At 39.0% G+C, this 21,126-nt stretch overlaps 1 protein-coding gene and 1 long non-coding RNA gene across 2 annotated transcripts; one reads left to right on the top strand and one right to left on the bottom strand.

The window, feature by feature from the left end:
- The first annotated feature begins 251 nt into the window (after nucleotides 1-251).
- Nucleotides 252-3,127, top strand: LOC113007321 (uncharacterized). Its single transcript, XR_003269901.2, has 2 exons — nucleotides 252-484; nucleotides 2,345-3,127. It is a non-coding gene; the product is annotated as an uncharacterized LOC113007321 (long non-coding RNA).
- Nucleotides 3,128-3,207: 80 nt separating this feature from the next.
- cog3 (component of oligomeric golgi complex 3) lies at nucleotides 3,208-19,546 on the bottom strand. The gene is made up of 23 exons (XM_026143748.2): nucleotides 19,322-19,546; nucleotides 18,932-19,078; nucleotides 18,768-18,829; nucleotides 16,773-16,938; nucleotides 15,661-15,735; nucleotides 15,248-15,340; nucleotides 14,122-14,247; nucleotides 13,940-14,020; nucleotides 13,810-13,853; nucleotides 13,562-13,688; nucleotides 12,838-12,929; nucleotides 12,427-12,566; nucleotides 10,243-10,403; nucleotides 8,286-8,394; nucleotides 8,075-8,193; nucleotides 7,872-7,961; nucleotides 7,137-7,257; nucleotides 6,749-6,837; nucleotides 6,489-6,623; nucleotides 5,974-6,049; nucleotides 5,737-5,864; nucleotides 5,154-5,252; nucleotides 3,208-4,987 (listed from the first exon to the last, which is right to left on the bottom strand). Exons 1-23 carry the CDS (start codon nucleotides 19,487-19,489, stop codon nucleotides 4,958-4,960), a joined length of 2,478 nt encoding a protein of 825 aa, XP_025999533.1. The 5' UTR covers nucleotides 19,490-19,546; the 3' UTR covers nucleotides 3,208-4,957.
- Between the last annotated feature and the right edge of the window lie 1,580 nt (nucleotides 19,547-21,126).

Here is a 21,126-nt window from a genome sequence, read left to right as displayed (position 1 = left end):
GGAAACTCCCCCAGCTCCTCCAGCCTGCCAACGAGAAACGAATGAGCTGCTAACTAGTCTGGACAAGGTATGCAAGAAAGTACTACTTTTAAACTGCTGGTTTTCATCCCCTGCTATAAATGTGAATTCATTTATGGACCATGCAATTAGTGTGCATTTCTTTCTTTTTCTTTTTTGCATCAAAGCTTGCCTGTAGGGGCTTTTGCTTGTTTTAAAATGTGTCCGTCTCTGACCCTGTCTTTGAATACCTCATTAGCTGCTGGGATATTTAGATGCTGTGTTTCTGACAGTGTCTTTTAGAGACAAAGACAGAGAGAAGAGAATGAAAAGCATCTATTCAAATAATGTCTTCAGACCCCCAACGTCAAGTGGATCAGAGGCATTGCCGCAGACCGTGCTGAACATTTGATGTGAGTGCTGCCAGCCGCTGAAGAAACCCCCGGTGACCAGCGATCTGATAGTCAACAGCAATGACCCAAAAGAGGTAAGAATGTGTGTGTGTGTGAGTGTGTGTGCAGCTCATGATAAATAAAAACTGACTGAAGTGAAAATAAGTGATTTTGCTCACAGAAGTCACTGTGTGCAGCAGTGAGTTACGATTACTGGGGATATCAAACAAACAGAGGTAATTTAAAACATCAAATATCCAATTCTGATATATGAGCACTACTTTGTTTAGAACCTAGTGAATTTGTGACTTAACAATGAGCCTCAGTTGAGCTTCACACAGTAAACTGGGTTGGATAAGTCTTTCAGCTTTAATCCATCGGGTTTAACCTAAGTAAATGCATTAGCCATTTAGAAAAGACAACCATTTTTATACATCGTGCACTATTTCAGAGCCTCAAAGATGATCGGACAACTGACTAACAGTTTTATAGCCAGGTGAAGCCTGTTCCCCCATTATTCAGTGATACATTAAGCAGATCTGGAGTTTACTCCAAGTTTTGAATTTGGATTTGGCAGCTTTCGATTGGAGCACTCTTATGTAAGCTACAATGCCAATAGCCTGTGATTCAGGTTCAGAAGTAAGCTATCAAGGCTGAATAAGTCAAATTTTAGTGCTTTTGCGGTGTGAGCATGTCCTCTCAGTCATTCTCTGTGACCCAACCATCCAAATTCACTAAAAGACATGAGGTATCCCAAGAAGTTCTGTTTGAGTCTGCTTTAACCAAACAATGATTGTTAGATTAGAATTAAATCACCTCCATTTGTTTATCTTTTGGAATAATTTGGATTTGTCTGCCTGGATAAATAAAATCTTAAATCAAGCACCATTTGAAATTACTCTTAAAAGACAAGAGCTCAAAAAACATCAATCCAGATTCGTGGCCTTTAAAATAAAAACATTTCCGCTTAGATTTTTACCAAAACGCTCTTCTCTGCCTCTCTAACAAACAAATGATAATAAAAATGAGTGAATGAATAAATAATGACTGCTTCTGTGAAGAAGGCAGCTTGTGAGATATCAGAGGATTTCCTGAAGCCTGCGGTAGTTATTGCTGAAGAAAATGTGGCTGATGGGGACCCAGCGGTGTAGATAGATCAAAGGTCAGTACTGCTAACAATTCTGGTGGCTTCCAACATTACATTGTTGTATTACCTTTCTATGCATGAGGTGATTACCTCGACACTGCAAAGGAAGCACACACAGGTCCAACTCCTCCAAGAACGCACATCAATATGAACCATTGCCAGAAGGTTGTGTTGTGACTTCCAGCGATCCCAAAACCATGGAGGAGATTCCACAAGACAGTTACTCTAGCTCCTTAACCCATCAGCAGTCTTTGGTGCAAGGAGGAACAAAGTGAGCACTGCCAGAGGCACAAAATGTCTCTGACCAAACAATGAGAAACAGACTTCATGAAGGTGGCCTGAGGGCCTGACCTCCTCTTGTGGCTCCTGTGCTCACTGCCCAGCACTGTGGAGCCCAATTAGCATTTCCTATAGAATACCAGAATTGGCAGGTTCACCACTGGCACCCTGTGCTATTCACAGATGAGAGCAGGTTCACCCTGAATATGTGACTGACGTGAAAGGCTCCAAGGAAGCCGTGGAGAACATTATGCTGTCTGTAATATCGATCAGCATGACCAGTGTGATGGCTGGAGGGATGCATAGACCTCTATGTCCTGATTGCATGTATAAAAATTCTCCATATGCTTAGAACCTGGTGCAGAAGGTCCTGGGTTTCTCCAAGTGCATAACAAAGCCCAGTCTTATGTGAAGAGAGTATGGAGAAAGTTCCAGTTGGATAAAGGATTAGATACTGTTGACTGGCATCCATGCTTGCAAAATCTAAAGAACACAAAGCACCTCTGTGACATTATGTTTTACCATCCAGCAGCTGGAATGACTCTCCAGGAGCTCAGTGGTCCCCTGGTCCAGACCTGGGAGGAGATCCCCCAAGACACCATCTGTTTTCTCTTTAGGAGCACGTCCCGACGCTGTCAGGCATGCACACAATACACATACAATGAATGTGGGGCCATACAAACTACTGAGTTCCATTTTGTAACATGGAGTAGACTACTACATCGTTTTTTCACTTTGAATTTTTTGGGTGTGTTTGATTTCTGCTCTCTGTAGAAATCAAACACACCCATTTTCATTTTCATTCCCATCAGATGATGTGGCATCCTTTTGTTCCTAACACATTACCCAGTCAATATTGTTTTTTCTCCCCATTAAGATCTGATGTGTTTTCTGTGTGTTCCTTTAATTTTGTTCTTCTTTGATGAATAAATTTGGCTCATCAGGGGTTGCACCACTTACGAAACATTTTAAAAAAAAATTTTCAGATAGAAAATTCATGTGAGTCTTTAGTGTATATCTAATTGAAGATCAGAGATTCACCAAACAATCGCACATCCTTTTGATTACCAGCCTTAACTATATAAATACATATAAAATCAGCTATTCTGACAGCTGAATGGTCTTCTATGTGTGATCCTCTAAAGACAAAAATTAGCAGCTTCACACTGAAGCAACTTAGGACAGGTTACTGGTTACCAAGGAGATGGCTATAATTGGTTCTATAATATTTTTCCTATTTTTCTTCATAGTGGAAATGTAATTGGTATAAAATGAGCATTTTACTATATAATTAAATTCTGTTTTGTTCTCAGCATGTTTCTGTTGAAGAATTTCAAGTTTCACTGTTCAATTATTGACAAACTTGGCAGCAGAAGGAAATGACAAACGATCTGGAAGAGACAGTAAGACCCCTGAGGGGTTTATTGTTCAGCCGCTGCTTCTCTTTATAAGGGTAAATCTGACTTCATGTGGAGGCACGTACTGTAGTAACTCAAAACATTTTAAGGAAAACAAAACAAAAGCAAAACACCGGAGCTGTCTTGACAATAAGCATCATGTAGTGTTTCACAGTGACAGCACTTCTGCCCAACACAACAGCATTCAATCCAAAACACTGATAAAGTCAGTGTAAAGTTTGGACAAAACTGAAAGTAAGTTAGTGTGGCTTGTGTTATTATTATAGTTTTTTAGGAATTGCAGGAATACAAGATACGAAGAGCAAACCTAATTTTAGACCAAAGCATTGATTCTCCTTTCTACTGCCTTGCTGTCGCAGCTGAATCAAGGCAAAGGTCTAATGCTGCCAGAGCCTGACATGCTTCAGAGGTATCTGCAGCAGAAGAGTGCAGAGATCAATGTCCTGCTCCAGAACATCCAGTCCCTCATCACCTATCAAAAGCCTGTCAGTCCACAGAAGGTCAAGCCCCAGCAAAGCTTCATCTCTCAGATGGAAAGACGGCAGCTGCCAGTGAAACAGCAACGGTCTGCCAAGAAGACCCCCTAAAGCCGATGATGTCCTTGAATGGCAGTTTCTCATTTGTTTGAAGTGACTAAAGCTGCAGTGTGCTCCGAATTTGAATTCAGTGACAAAGAGCTTTATAAAACGAGCCGAAGATCATCAACTTTTTTTTTTTTTTTTTTTTTAAATCAGAATGTCCTTAAATATAATAACTGTACACATCATTTTACATCGGACAGAGCTACGCAAAAGTTACATGTATAATGTCCTGTTACTTTTGTTACCTTGCAGGAAACATACCCACAAGTCATGTGCAGGGCACAGCTCCCAACAGTCTATTATTGTGATAGAGTAGAAGTATATTTGTTTTAATAAACTTAGTTATAAAAGGAAAAAGTATAAAACATAACATTCCATTGTCTTTACACACTTGCAATAGAAATAAGAAAACAATTTGTAAGGAGGTGAAAAAACAGCTGCTTGGATTTTGCGTTGATTAGAGGGGAAAACTTTGTTGGATCTGAGACACACGTACTACAGGTCATCATATTTCTGTTAACTGTGTTACAAAGACTCTTACAGTTTAAAATAGATGAATAAAACATTTTGCAGCATTTTCTCTTACCCTTCCAAACCACTCAAGGGAGCTCTGAATGTGAGCCCCTTTTACTGGCTGTTAGCTACCTGCGCTGATGAGCGACTGCTTAGTGGCTCCATTCGTGCACCTGAAGCGCCGCTGCCTGCACCCCACCATCACAGAGTGTGCAAATTCAATTTGGTGTACAGAGAGATGCAACTGTAATCACAAATCCGCCCTTTTCAAAGTGGATTTGTTCTACAACAAAGCAACCTTAAAACCCCCAACACCACATTTAATTTTAGTCAAACAAAATGATCAACTCAGTAACCCACAGGATAATCTCCACTTCCCAGTTTGTGTGTAGACTTCACCTGAACCCCCTTCATACTTGTAGCTACTTGAGTTTCTATAGGAAATTCTTTGGCCCTGTGCTGATTTTTCTTTTTTTTGCTGTTGGTTCAGTTCTCCTGGTCCAGCATGCAGCTCAGGTGCAGTCATCTGGTCATCTCGCCCACTCAACCTCAAAGCTCCTGGTCATGGCCGGCGCTGGAGCAGCCCATCACTATCCAGAGGCAGTTAAATCAGAATCCTTACACCCCACATTACTTATTCACAGACAGCAGCAGGTTAATCTGAAAGAGAGCCGTGAAAAATGATGAGTGCTCACCGTGCCTTAGCTGATATACCTTATTTAATGTTTCTTCACTCAAGTTGCTTTCAGCAGTTTTGGATGCTGCAGCAGTGTTATTAAAACTAAGTCAGATGCCTTTAGGCAGTGCTAATCCCACAGTGCTGTACCTGCTCCATAGATGGACATGCAATGATTTGAAGGTCTTCTCCACTGTATTCCTCCTGAAGCAAAGCGTGCAGTCTTTGGAATACCTGCTGGATGTTATTCTGTGGAAAAAGCCATCCTATTACTGAGTGCTGGAAGGAAATTAAAACCGCATTTCCATCTGGCCTATGTCCCCTCGCTATCTTGTTTCCATGTCAACCGCTGAATTTTGTTTCTCTCTCATTCAGCCTCACCTGGCACCTTGACGAATAGTACACAGGCAGCACAAAGATTTCTCTATTAGAGTTCAATCTCACTAACAATTTACAGCTAAAGGCACAATCTAAAAGCCAAAATTTAAACAAGAGTCATTCCAAAAGTAGATTTCAAACGTGACCTTTTTCTATAGCTCTCGAAAAATGATACATGCAAATACAGTGTTATTTATATTATTAAAAACTGCTGATTGGACCTTGGGGAGCATAATATCCCTGCTTTGTAAAGACAGTCTTAAAGGATTCTTGGATTCCTCGAGCTTTAACAATGGCTTAAAAAGAAAGTGACTCATGTAGTAACATGCTATATCCTTGGTTTGCTGCCACCCACCCGGACAGGCTTGAAAAGGATGAACTCTGTGTCTCTATTGGCCAAGTACAAGGACATGCTCTGTAAAGTGCTTGGCAGCTTGCTCTTCATCACGCGGTAGGTAACCATCACTATATCGTTGATCTTTGCTGAAAAGAGAGAAAGAAAAAAAACACTGACATGCCCTCTAGCATTTACTATACAGGTTTTGATGAATTACAGTATGATGCTTATGGCATTTCCTGAGACAAATCTTACCTGGCTGTGCCCAAGGTTGCTGAGACATACTGTACGTGGGACCACCTTGGATGGCCATAGTTTTAAGAGCTGCAACCTGAAAGCAGACGCAGCCAAGGTAAAACATAAAAATTTGAAAAGGCTTAAATTGTGTCATTTATGGTAAGAAAATAAGCACAAGAGGGTCTGCTGCCATTTAAACTAATTCAATCACAGCGGTATTTACATAAATAATAGCACAAAACAGAGTCTGGTAGGTAGAAAGAAGGCATAGGCAGTGTGTTACCTGGTAGAATTATTGCAGTTAAAGAACACAAAGCACAAGAACACATATATACACACGCTGAATTAGATTTTCTCGATGAAGAACAAAAACCAAACTGTCATTTTATCTTCGCTTGTCAGTTAAGTACCGAGACCTTCAGTGATCACTGAATAAGCAAATAATGTTTGTAAAAGGTAAAAGCTGAAAAAAATGAAGGTCAGGATGAGCCTTTGCTGCCTGAGGCTAACTCTGCCTTCGCTCTAACAGTTACCTTGGTGAGAAACTCCTCAAGGTTCCCCACAAAGATCTGAGTCTGCTGCTGAATAAACTGCTCACAGCTGAACTTCAGGTGTCGGTCCACATCCTTCTTAGAGTCAATGTAGTGCTCCTTTATCTCTGGTGTTCCCTGGGGGCCACAGAGAAAAAGGCTTTAGGACTATCAAGTGGCATTTCCCTCAGGCAGGGTGCTATCAAAGTACATAAAGTGTATGGTATATTTAGTCAAAAAAGGTGAAGAAAAAAAAACACTACCTCCAACAGGAATTCAAGTATGGCGTTGTGACTGTTAAGTCGGAAGAATTTGGGAACAGCCTTAGGGTTCAGGATTTTGAAGGCAGCATCTTAACCAAAAAAAAAGAAGAAAAAACAGAAGAGATGCTAAATCTGTGCTGGTGCAGAATTAGATTGCCCTCTAGTGGCCACATGTAATACTTTACTGACTATGAGAAGGGTGATGGGGGAGCAAATCTGCCCTGTGTGCCACTGGTTAATGTACATTATAGTGTTGGATTACAATTTCCACATTAATTGTTGCCACCGGTGCATGTGATAGGCACAAGTTGCTTAATGAGCATGAAAATGTAATGAGTGGCTTTATGGAGCTGAACGTCAATGTTCCCTCCACCTTTAATTATCTTACCTCGCGTTTTTTTCAGGTCCAGTGAGATTTCCTTGATGGCAAAATCGGTGTGAAATGGGGCAATCTGTTCACGCATTATCAGCAGGTGCTTGATCAGGAAAAGTTGCCCATCTATTTGTGTCTACAGAACGTAAAAGGCACACGGTAAAATCCACACTGCAGGCAGCCAAGAACAAAAGGACATCTGATGACTATCCAAACTACAGAGAACATAAAAAGCATGGGCTCAGTGACGATAAGGGAATATGCCTAATTAATAACTGCTGATTAACCATAGCCAGAAAGAGACATATTACTGTGAGGGGGGGAAAAAGGCATCTGAAATCATTTATTGCTCAACTAGCAACTAAAACATTGGAAAAAGACATCAACAAGGGGTGGGAATGTGTCCTCTGAGACTGATGCTGCTGCTTTAATTTAAAGCGTTAGGTTGAAATGGGCCAGTTAGCACAGATATTGACAGCAAATTTGAAGGTGAGAGAAGCCCATAAATAAGGGATGGTCTGCTGAACACTCTGTGGAGCATAATAAAGTACCGATTAAAATAAACTTTAAATGACATCCCAGCTGCTTTAGTTAAGGATCTTGTAGCCTGAAGGAATTTTTCATTAGCGGGGACCACATCTTATTTACTACGTAAAAAGAAAGGCACTTTCCAGACTATTTTTTTTAATAAAAATGCAATTTTAAAAGCTCAGAAGAAATACAAAGGCATACTCTACGCTGCATGCCAACCTTGTTTTTAAGGATGATATCAGAAGCTTTAAGCAGGGACTGGATGCAGGCAGATAAGGCTTCTTGAGATAAACCCTGGAAGACTGCTTTCTGGAAAAAGACCAAGAGTTGGAAATGCACGAATAAGAAATTTAAAAGCGTTAAAATAAACGCTGTACACGTTTCCATACAAAAAACAACAACTAATAACACAAAGAACTCACATCAATACATCTGTAGAGCTTGGACAGACAAACCAGTGTTCGTCTGACGGTAGGGTACCACATGCCATGCAGATCTGCAGGAGAGACGGATGTCTGGAGGCGAGATGCTTCTACTTTGCCTATATTCAAAAGAGGAGAAGCCATTGGGCAATAAATGACAGCAACACCAAACACTGTCAGGAAGCTAGTGTCACAATCTGGAAACACAGACCAGCACTGCTGTTTCTTCTTCCACTAGAATCGTCAAGCTGTACATCAGAAAAAACGGACTCCTGTGACATCTGCTTCATCTGCTCTTCCTTCAAGCTCTGAGCAATTTTCTATTGAAGACAGGGAAAGTAAAACGCGAGAGTTGGTAGGCAGGAACATTTTAAGATTCTGGAAAGTCATGTTCTTCCACTTTTGCTTCAACGGGAGGCCCACGGGTTTCGAAAAGGCTAAATGAATACAAAATTTTACTTGCAAAACAAGTTTGTATACAAACAGGAAGTCAGATAAACATCTAAGAAATACTAAGAACATCAGGGTGATCTGATGTTAATGGGGAAAAAAAGTGTAGGTGCAAAACATTTAAAAGTCATTAAATAAAAGTTAGGACTCAAAGGCATATCTAATGGCATTTGAGTATTCACAAGACCAAAGAAATTCCACAGTAATAAATTTGCATAATTCAGCTTAAAACATTCAAACTTATTATGAAGCTGCAGACAGAAAGCGTTAGATGTCTCTTCTACAGAAGAAATCTATGGGTCTTTGAAAGTTTAACATAAAATAAAACTTAAAAAGTCAAAGAAGCGAGACAAAAAGACTCATAAATATCAGAGGAAATATCAGAGAATGTGTGAGTTTGAGAAAGTGTATGTATGCAAGACATTAGAAGATTTTAAGACATTAGTAACAATTCAAAGGCATATTTAACAACACGTTCAGACATTCATGAAACTTAAGTTTTCTAAGGCTTAAATTCACACTTAAAATATATTTTCATGGACCTGCAGACAGTGCTAATGGTGCGTATGAAAAAACACTCTACTGACATATAATTTAAACTAGTGTATCAACAATAAAAAAAGAAATAAATAAAATACATACACAGTATATGAAAATACTATTTTTGCAGCACTAATTACATCGAGGTTGCATAGCAGCTAACTGCATAGAAGCTGAAAGTATTACAGCAGTATTTATTTATTTAAAAAAAGCATATGTAGAGGGACAAGTATATACTATGACACCACAGCACATAACAGAATTTATAAGTTAGAATGACAGTTCTGGTTCTTTGAAAGGACGTTGTATGAGGAACTCATTCACAGCGTATTCCCTACAAAAAAAAGGAAGCAAAAGCACTTTACTGCTGTGAAAGACATCAGCAGCAAAATGTGCTTCAGCCAGCTAACCCAAAAATTGTATCAGTTAAAGTGCATGCCGTATTCAGGAATACTTTCACCTCTACACCTCTTTTTGTTAGACAGGCCTTTCCAATCAGCAGCTAAAACAGCTGCCTCAGCTGTGATGTTTTAAAGGGTAACTCCTATGTTCTGCAAGGTGAAATGACTGTTTCTGACTGGTGGTTTTGAGGAGGGCACAGATGGTTAATGACTAATAATGACTTCAGTTCCACCAAAACCTTTTTAAAAATAGACCTTTAATGGAAAATTAAGTGGCAAAAATATCATAAATTATAGGGAGAGATACATTTAGCTTTATGCCAAAGGTTAGCACTGTGTTTAAAAAAAAAAAGTCCCCACTCAGCAAGATGTTACCCAGACATCAAAGCACCAACTAGGTGAGCTCCAGAAGATTTAGACAAAGTTATACAAACACAAAGGAACCAATTTAACCTCAAGTTATTGTTATTTCTCAAGTATCTTTACTCTTAAGACAAAAAAAGTATAAAGTCCCAAACCAACAACAGTATATAACATGTTTGGTCACTACAAAAGTAATAAGACATGTCAAAAGTCTTATTTACTCCTACTCGTAATATTTTGAGCAATTGCATCTTTTAACACTCAATCACATACTAGGTGAACTGTTTAGGTCTTAGGGCACATATTTGGATTGGACCACTGCCTTTGAATAAGAACCAAACCAAATTATCCCTTAAAGCTTGCCTGCAAAACTACATAACAGAGATCTTAAAAAGGAACATATAAAAACCTTACCTCCATCATCTCCAGTTTTTCAGGGTAAGCCAGATCCCCTGGAGCTGGTTTGTAGCCTATGATATCGGTCTGGATATAAATGTGAGTCCTATAGACCAGCCTCTCCTGAACGTCCTCCAGCATCTGCTTCACAACGGCATCAAAGGCCCCCAGCTGAGCAGCTGCATGAAAGCACGCAGGTCAGTTTACAGTTCAACCACTACTTTGCTGTGAAAAGATTCAACAAATACAAGTCCCTTTAGGGTCTGAACTATAACCTGAATATTATGTAAAAAGATTTAAAATGTGTTTGTCTCGCACAAAGGGAAAATCAGTTGTTCTTTGCCCCATAAGCTTCAAATAAATCCTATCTTCTCTTGCAGCTCCTCCATGGGATGATAAACTTATTGGAGCGATAGCTGATTATTGCTCTGAAATGTATTTGCTATGATTCATTAATCCATTCGAGAAAGTGTGCTGTGCCTCCGTTCGCCTACACATCCATGTGCAGTGCCTCGATAGCGCAACAAATACAATCGAGCTCTGTGAGGAACAATACATCTCATTTAATAAATGCACCTAATTTGTAATTTTAAAATAATTTACCGTTTTTAACAATGTGGATTTTCATTAAAGGGGATCTTTAATACTTTTAATTATTGTCTGTAAGATAGATACACAGTATGCAGCTGGAATGATGCAGGCGCTCATATTAAAACGTCAAATAGTTTTTAATATTTCAAATATTAAAAAGTTTAAAATACTAATATAGTAAGTTCAGGATGTAGAGTTGTGGTCAGATGTTTCCATACTCTCACCATGGGCATTACTCTCATGGTAATTTATTTGGGGCTTTTATTGATTTCTTTGAAGTGTGGTGGAGGTGGGGTGGAGTGATTTTACAGCAAACACCTTTATTTGGATTTTCTGTCATTCACACAGGTTCAAAACTAAACATAAGTGTCTTTTAATAGGTAGTACTGAAGGTTCTACAATGTCTTTTAACTTATCAAGGCCAAGTGATATTAATTTCTTATTTGGGATCATGACTGACTACAACTGTCAGTTTCTTTTTAACACTATAAAAAGAATTTATTTGACACTTCTCACTGGGCTGACAGATATAACAAAAAACCCCCGAAACAAAATGGAAAGGTCCAGTGAAACCCAGTGACGATCTAAGAAAGTGAATTATAGATTTATACAAGTTGGAAAGTTTCAAACTTCAACTTCACACCTCAAATCAAAAGCTAGATGACTGAAGCTTGGACAAAGTTGGGTGTTCCCACAGGACAATGATCCCAAACACACATCAAAACTGGGATCAGAATGGATAGAGCAGCCTAGACTTGAGCTTCTGGATTGGCCTTCCAAAAGCCCTGAATTCAACCCTATTGAAAACTTGCTGACTATGTTTAAAAGCTGGGTCGGTGTCAGGAAACTAAACAATATCAATCAACTCTACAAATCCAGCCAGAATTATCCCAGAATTTTGCAGACCTGGGAGTTTATCAAACTCACCACAAAATGAAGAAAATCAGGTCTGTTGCTACTCTACCTAGGAGTGGGTGTCTGGCAAAAATCAAGCCAAAAGTACAATGTGAAAAAGGACCCAAGGACCCTCACTCACAGCTCGCTTTGTCTCTGATCACATGTCCATAAGAAGAAAAGCAGTAAATGAAAATGACGGTAATGAAAGAACACTACAAAAAAAAAAATACCACTGCTCTCAAGAGTTTTTAAAAAAAGAAACATGTCTCAAGTTTGCCTCGGTGCTGCACAACATTTCTGCTGTGTTAGGACAGAAAAAAGGCACTCCACACCAATATCAAAACCTCATCCCAACTGTGGAGTGTGATTGAGCAGGAGCCAAGAGGCTTTGCAATTATTTGAAAGAAATTTTAAATTTTATGGGAGAATTTCAGCCAAGCAATACAAGAACTCTAGCTTAAGAAATATTGGGTGATGCAACAAAAACATCGATCCACAAGATACAAGTCTATCAATCAACAACACAGAACAGTGGCTGAAAAAGAGTCCTGACAATAACTCAGCTGACATGTTGTGATATGAGATGTGGCACTGAAGAAGACTGTCAGAAATATTGATGAGCTGGCAGAATTTATTTTTTAACTTCTCTTCATGACTGTGCAAGTCAAATAATCGCCTACAGAAAGAAGAAAAAGGAACCAAGTTCCAACATACCATTATTTTGAACATGATCTTCCAACATCTCATTCTTGAGGATGCTACAGAGCTCAGACAGGGTTTCCAGGTGGATGATGTGAATTATCAGAGGCCGGAGGACATCATACAGGGACAAACACAGCTTCTCCAGCAGCTCACTGTCAGATATTAAAAACTGTTTCAATGCATTGTAAGAAACATATGCGATACTTTCTGTCTAAGCTTCCATTGGCAGAATCAAAGACTTAAGTAATGGCATTTCGATATTTAAATATGCAAAAAAAGCCCTTAAACTACAATACAAACTGTCATAACACTGCACATAATAAGCAAAACTGGAAATGCCTATTGTTCTGTTTAAAAGCCACACCTTAAACAAACACACATTTCCTGCATGAGCTACTAAACACTAATGTGAATACCGCTCACTCTAGTTTAGGTGTAGGTTTGGAGAAGAACTCATTGTACAGCTGGTGTTCATCCTGACACACGTGAACCATAAAGGCACAGCCACTGCGAACCTGTACAAATACACATAATGATCACATGCTGTATTGCCTGCAAATACTTTGGCTTCACCTCAAACAAGCAAACACACATAAATGATACAGCCACCTATTACAGCAGTCATTAACAAGATGCATAACCTGAGCAGATGGTGCGGCTGTTATGACGTTCTGTTGCATGAAATGCTTTAATTATAGCATCCCCATCAAGCCAATTAGAGAAGTGCTTCAAATGCCATGATAGTGTCAAAATACTGAACCTTTGCAGGCTTCAAAACTGGATCGGGTTTGTCGGAAGTATGAAATTGGAGATGACTAAAAGAAAAAAGTTTTACTTTTATTGTGCCAATTTTTGGGTCTATTAAAATTTCAGACACAAAGCGTAATAATCAGCACTGTTATGGATGACTAGGGATACACTGACAACACCTAGTCTCCAAAGCAATCCACTTCTGAATAAAACAGGAGAAATCTTTGGACCCCTGCTGTTCACAACTTCAAGTTAAGGTCATTTATAATGTGCACAGCTTTGTGCTTCAACACAGTGCAGAAAATATCCCAGAGGGCCCCAAGCTGTCCATTCTTAGCAAACTCAAATGTCACCTTACTATATCTAAAGAGCCATTCCAGCCTTTAAGTAGACTTACCAAAGCACAGTGGTCTTTGCTGTTCTGGCTGGTCAAGTCAGTAATGGTGGATGTAATGCAGGGACTTAAGAGCTGCTCTCTTTGATCAAGATAACACTGATGAACTTCATCAAGAAGCTGATGGTATCTGTTTGCATAAATATAAATATAGAAGACTTCATTTAGCACATTAACTATAACAAAATATACATTTATAAAAGGTTAATGCTACCGCTGCCACTACTGGCTTTTTCTAAAGAAATACTCACTCTGGAATCTTCTCTGCTCGCTGCTCTATCTGTTCAATCAATGACTGAAGAGGGGAAAAAAGAAATTTTGATTTTTACTGTAGAAAATTATGATCTGCATAAATAGCAGGCAACAGAACGTTAAACTCACCCGAACTTTTGGTGAAGCTGCTCTGAACTTTACATAGTAAAGGGTAAAGGCGTTGTCTGCATTAGTTAAACCCATTGGATCCTGTGGGAGTCAAAAAGAAATCAAAATTAAACTCCACTAAACGCATACAGTGTGTGTACCAGTGGTCAATAGCACTAAAGAAAAACAGAATGCTTACTTACCCTTTTTGTTAACTGGCTTGTGAGGTTTTGCATAGTGTTTACAATGTGAATCTTCATGAAATGCATAGCTTTAGAGAGACATTGTTTAAATTTGGCCAAATAAACAGGATAGTCCTTGAAACTTGGCTGGAATGAAAAGAGATAAGCAAGTGTTAAACATCATTCATTCTGGAGTTATCACAGGTTATCATTTTGGTCTGCGTTTCCCTGATCCCCACCCCCTTGTCTACATCCCTGATTACTCACCGGTGCCCGATTACTCACTGTAAATGTACACTGAGCATATGAGGTGTGATTAAAGTGTTCTGAGAGCACCTCCATGATAATCAAAAGATTTGACGCGCTCAAGGTCACCTTGCTGGTCGTGTCCATGGTGCTATTTCTAGACTGTAAATCCTGTTCTGACCACATGCACTGTGCACTCTGCAATTTCACTTTGGACCTCAAACTCACACAGAGAGGAAGCACAAATTCCTGTTTCAACATGATTTCATCTGGAGGCTCATCAAGACATCTGGATCTCTGGGTATGAGCAAGCATTTTTTTAAGTTGATGACTCCTGAGTGTCCAAGCCTGAAGGCAGCTTATTGCTCAACATAAATTTTATCAATGCCGAGTTCTACTGTAACATCCTGAGGTGTCTGACGGAGAACATTTTGAGGAAACAATCTAAAGTATTGTGCACGGCGGGATGGCTCACAGTGCACTTTTTTGGAGGTATACCAAAACAATTTTCCCTCACCATCAGAACCACTCATGAGATTTGTCTCCCAGCAACAATGTCTGCAGTTTTGACACGCTGGTAGAGATCCAGATCACAAGTGCAAGGGACAATAACAAGACTTCCACTAAAAGTTGTAAAAAATACCATCTGCACTAAAAATGCTTTAGAGGTGTAAAAGAATATGACCTTTAACACAATATAGGGCATGTTTTTGATTTTAATGGATCTTTTTACAGAACTTTTCCATCACACGTTGTAAATGTGCATTCACTACATAAAAGGAAATTCGCTTCCAACAAAAATGTCACATCCTTCTGATTACTGATTACTCTATCCCTGATATTCCTACAAAAAGGTAAAACGAGATCTTCAAAGGCAAAACTGACAGCACAATGTACTTACATGTGATGAAACATATTCAATGCAGTCATCCAACTTAGACAGCATTGGTATAAAACCTTCACTATTTACAGACAAGGTTGGCGAGTTCAGTTTCTGCAAAGGCAAAGACATTCGATTTTAATTAATTAATACTTTTTTATAATTTAAAAAAAATGTTTTTGGTAAACACTGCTATGTGTGTTATTCATAATTTCAGATCAGTAAAAATTAAATCTATATCTAGAAAAAAAACAAGAAACTACAGATTTTACTTCGTCTTATTTTTCAAGATGTAAAAATTGAGAATAATTTCTTATTTAAAATTACAGCAACTGAGTGCGAAAATAAAATCTATATCTAATAACCAGTTAAACATATTTCAGTGCATAGTTTTAGTCATTTAACAAACGAACAAACAAACAGACACAGCCTACCGTGTTTATGTTTTCTAACTCATTAAAATATGACAGTTTCTGCTGTATGCTTTCTGCCAGGTCAACAAGTTCTGCCTGCAAACAGAGAGAAAACAAAACACCATTGTTAAAACAAGCAAAAAATAGATAATAAAAATCATGCTATAAGAAGCTTAATAATTTCAGTTCAGCTTCTAACAACAGTCCAGTCTCTACAAGCCTGAGCACAAATCTCCAACACTTGTGGGGGAAAAAAAAGAACAAAAAGCAAAAAGCTCGAGTTTATAACACATTTATAAGACATTTAACAGCAGACTCAACAATGTACTAATTTATTCCTCAGAGAACGGCGAAACAATTATTACCATCCCTGGTTTGGTATAGTCCATAATTTCATTTTCTTCTTTGTAGACCTTGACAATGATACATCCACCACCTTAAGAGTGTTGTTGACTTGGTTAGATATTTTGAAGTAGTTTTTCTTAATCATGGAAATAATTCTGTCATCACGCACTTAGTTCTCTGTGGTCTTTCAGGCTCTTTGGCATAGCTGAGCTGGCCAGTGCATTCATTATCTTTAAGAATGCACCAGTTTGCTGATTTGACCACTTCCAAAGATGATGTTATTTTTCTGGAAGGTTCATTTGTTTTGTTTTTTATCCTAACGATGATCTCCCTCCCTTGAATCATCATCATCTCTCTGACATCCTCATATTCCTTTGAAAAGCTTTTAATTACAAATTTAAAACAGCTTTTTTTATCTTCTTCATTTGTCATGAAATAACGAGGGAACAGGCTTCATCTTGCCATGAAATTACTTCTCAGGCAGTTGTGAGTGTTCAATTAATGTTGAAAACTGGGGACTTCATATAAATTTGACTTGAATTCATAAACAGTTAATACAATTTTATTGTAAAACAACTTGAATTAAAGCAGGAAATCAGTATTTCAAGCACATATTGATTAACTTAAAATAAGAATAATCTTTACAAAATGACACCAAAAATGGCTTTATTTAATAATTATATATGCTTTATATTGCATCAAAGTACATACAATTTCTGATTACCAGGGATCTTCTGATTTTAATAAAGGAAAGTGCTCACAGTCTGATGTGCCCGTGCGCATCTCACCTGTTCTTTAAGAAGCTGTTCACAGGCCTCATGTAGGGCGCCAGTCTTATTGGACACAAACAGGTACTGTTTCTGAAGGGAATCCAAGTGCTCAAGAGCTGTGTTGACATCTTTTAGTATAACATCACAGTGTTCCTGGTAGCAGTTTAGATCATCTCTGGTTTTCCTAAGTGGAAAGCAGACATTATCTTTTGCTTCCTTTCATTCAACTTTGACAGCATAGTGCACTGAAGCTAAATATTGGCTTCATGCTTTAGAAGATTTGACAACAGCAACAGTAAGGTGACACTTGATGGTTGCACTTTTTTGGCTGAGTGAAACTAACACAGCGGCGCATGCCTGATGATATGTGAAAGCAGCGCACACTGTGAGCTGTCATTTCTTACTTCATTCATTTTACTCTTGAAACAACTTTGCTGCAATTAAGAGATCTGAAAACTGAGTGAGTAGTGTATGATGGTGCATTTTATAAAGCACAGAGGTGGGAGAGAATGGTGATGCAGTGTTTAGCACCGTCACACATCTGTCTGCGTGGGTTCTCTCTGGATATTCCAGCTTCCTCCGGCATGGCGTTAGGCCAGTGATTCTAAACTGACAGTAGATGTGAATGTGAGCTTAAATGGCTATCTGTCTCTGTGTGTTACACCTGATTAATGACCTATCCACGGTGTACCCTGCCTTTAACAGTAGGATGGATCGACTCCAGCCCCCCACGACCCTCAACTGGATAAGCAGACGAAGGATGGATGCATCACAGAGCATCATGTTTGATTCTGATTTATTCTTTCAAAAACATGTAATTTGACCTTGTCCTCCTCTAAACAAACACCCAGTCAACGCACACACAATCTGGAAAACCTCTGGCTATTGTCTGCTGGCCTTCGCAGAGTTAGTGGATATCCGGGTCAAACCTTCCTGTTCAGTCTGCCAGTCATTGTTTAAAAATGCCAATGAGTTCTTTTATAAAAAGTGATTTTAAAAAACAAAACTGTTGGAGTATCTCCGATGGTTAGAAATCTCATTTCAATCGTTTCTTCTTTTGCTGCCCTCACCAACTATTAAGCTGCATGCAAATGTCTTCTCAAACATGACTGGTGAACATAAATCTGACTGTCTGACCGAACAGAAAGCTTGAACCTTGCAAATAGAATTATGCATGTTTAATAACGCCTTTAAATCAAAGCTGATGTGTTTCTCTGATTCAGAATGCAAACATCTGATACACTGTTCAACAAGCACTTTCACCAACACCTTTACAAATTTCACTTGCTGGTTCATGTATATGTTCTTTTTTTTAAGTTATTATTTTCCAAGTAGTCAACAACGAGAATGACTGGATAGAAAACTGAACGGATACTCGGTGACAAGTTCAAAAAGAAAAATGACACCAAATGAATCTGCAGCTTTGGAAGCACTGGTGCACATTGTCCAGAATTTTTGCAGAGCAGAGAATAACGCTGAGCTTATGGCCAACATGCTGGGTAGGGGGCCAGAATTTCACTGAAGATGAACGTTTTACATTTTCATCTCTAATTTTTTCCACCAAATTTAGGTTATGTCAGCGATGAGCAAGCAAAAAGATTTCATCTTGATATAAAAGTGATGGAAAACCGATATTAGGGAAAATTCAATCCAAGCATGATGGGTGACTAAAATTGTGATTTTAGACATGCAATGATGATTATTTAGATGAAGAGCTGGTTTGAAAACAAAAAATGCCTGGTGTTCTGGAGCAGAGCAATACCAAATATTAAAATTTATGAAAAACACATGGCAGTGAAGCATATGCGAACCTCAGTGAGGTTATTTGTACTGTACACTTGAGACTAATACATAACTTGATTCATGACCTATTAAGGCCTATCTTTTTGGAAAGCTGATCAGGAATAAATTAGACAACTGGTAAAGGATCCAGCCTATAACTTGTATATAATCTTATCAATATCCAGCCCTACACACAGCATGACACTACAGAGGAGTATACGATTTACATACCTGTATTTTGCATTCTCGTCCTGGCCCATGTTTGCCTGCAGCTTGGCAAACCAGGCAAAAAACTACAAAAAAAAAAAAGGAATTATATTACACCCATGCATCTTATTAAGGTATGGTAAATCTGACTGGGTGCATAACTGCTTAAAGCTGACTGGGTCAGACACCTGTTGTGCAGTTTCTATTCTATTGTTTTCCATGTTGAGCATCTGAAATCCTTTGAGCAGGATGTTTTCTGTTGAATCGGGAACAGTCGCAGTGAAAGGGGACTGCAAGGATCTAGATGACAAGCTACACAAGTCTTCAATGGGTAGCTGCAAAACAAAACAAGGCTCATTATTTCTAAGCTCCTTGATTTCAAGCTAACTACCTGGACATGTTGACGAGGTGGTGAAGCACAAATACATACATGCCAGATAAATTAACTTGTAACGTAATGAAAGGGGGAATTAAGGTCATACAGTGGCAGCCTCGACTTTTATTTGACATCACTTGCGTTTAGAAAGTAAGTTAGCAGCACTGCTAGCTAGCTAGCAGAGTCCAGAGCTCCAGCTCACCTCAGAGGGCACAGAGAGCTTTTCGGCCGCGGCTCGGATCTCCAGGACGGAGTCCATCTGTTTCTCCGTGAGGGGAGCCGTGGCATCGGCACGGCGGTCCCATAGCGACAGTTTCTCCCGGGTTTCCTTATCTGTTAAGTCCAAGAGGGACTGATCTGTGGACGCCATCGTTAGATTAGACAGCACCAACGTCAGCAGCAACGCGCTGGTACTTCCTGTTCCGGGAGTGTGGGCGGGGCTTGATAAAGAGGTCGGTGATCCCACTGCGATGGTGAGTTTCGCTCCGTGTCTTAAAACACTTTTGCAAATATATTTTAAAAGCATGAAAAGGATAATATACAGAACTTCTCTGTCTTCATTTTTTTAAATTACAAAATGACATTTTTTCAGTATTAAAAAAACGAGTTATTAAGCAAAATGGTACAATGGAAGATATTATCATATGAGTTTCCGCCCACAGTCCAAAGACATTCTCCTGAACTGGTTTAGATGTGGATTTGACAGTGAATTTGAGGTTTTCTGTCCGTAATGGATTCTGATAACCTACCCAGCCAGGATGCACCCCTGCTGCCAGGTGGGGATTAGCTGCTCCAGACATCCAGCTCCACATCCTTGAATTGTATAAGGGAAAGTAAATGGATGGATGGATGGAGGGATGGATGGAGGGAGGGATAGAAGTTATAACTACTCATGTTCAAGGACGTGGCTACAGTTTTGGGCCTCCTGTGTCACCTCTCCAAAGCTGTGTTGTCATAACATTGCAACACCATCATCTGTTTTTGAGGAAAAACAGTATTGTGCTCCTCAGTGAGTTATCGTAATACAGCTATATAACGATATGCAACTGAATAATAAGGGTGTGCTAATAAAAAACTGACTCATATATGTACTTCACAGTGACTTGGTCCACTGCCTAACATTACTTTTTTACCTTGCACAGGTTAACATAAAACAAAGGAATAATGGGAGATCTGTCTTTAATTCTACCACTCAGCAGAACAATAGACATTAATGGTTGCAACCAGACTGCAATTTGTGAGCTCCATTACCTTGGGACTCAGTGTTTAATGTTTTGTTTCAGTTCCATGGTCAAGGGTCACCCACATCCAATGCACATTTATTAAGGCAACAACTAAAGTTTTTCTAATGTGCTGAATTTTCAGTTTGTCTTTTAGTGATGTGGTTTGATATTTATTTCTCATAGAATTTTCTGTTTTCTCATGCCCCCTGCCAGCTGATTGTTGGTCCCCCAGTGCCACCTCATTTCAAAAAATCTTGGGAACACTCCTGTTTGTGTGTTTTATTGCATTTTGTTTCTCTGGGAAAAGTGTGTGTATGCATGTACTGGTCATAACAGAACCACTTGAAAGTAACTGTTCGTGCATAGCTGGTTTTGATCGTTAAATAAATAAATAAATAAATGTTAGATGCCTAACCAGAAATTTCAGCTATCATCCAGGTTATGGTGAAGGCCCATTGTAGGTTTTACTAAACAAACACCACAAAACAAACAGATCAACGTGGCAGATGGAATTTCTGGGCGGGACAAAAAATGGCACCCAGCAACACGTTAATCTATCACAGAAAAAAATAAATAAATCCAGCAGGTGGAGCCCTGGGAAACATTTTTAATAGACAAAAATTCAGGCTCCGGGATATTTTCACTCCGTTAACTCTTCTATGTCTGCGTCCATTTATTCATGCAGAAGTAAAAGTAAAAACAATAATGTGTCTACTTGTGTTTTTCATGCTACAGCGTTTCTTTACTAAAGTTGATGTATATAAGCTTAGCAGGTTTTACTATT

This window comes from Astatotilapia calliptera, chromosome 16 (assembly GCF_964374335.1).
Source record: "Astatotilapia calliptera chromosome 16, fAstCal68.1, whole genome shotgun sequence".
In the NCBI taxonomy this organism is placed as follows: domain Eukaryota; kingdom Metazoa; phylum Chordata; class Actinopteri; order Cichliformes; family Cichlidae; genus Astatotilapia; species Astatotilapia calliptera.
Note: the sequence above shows the minus strand (reverse complement) of the source record. Positions and strands in the feature narration are given on the sequence as shown.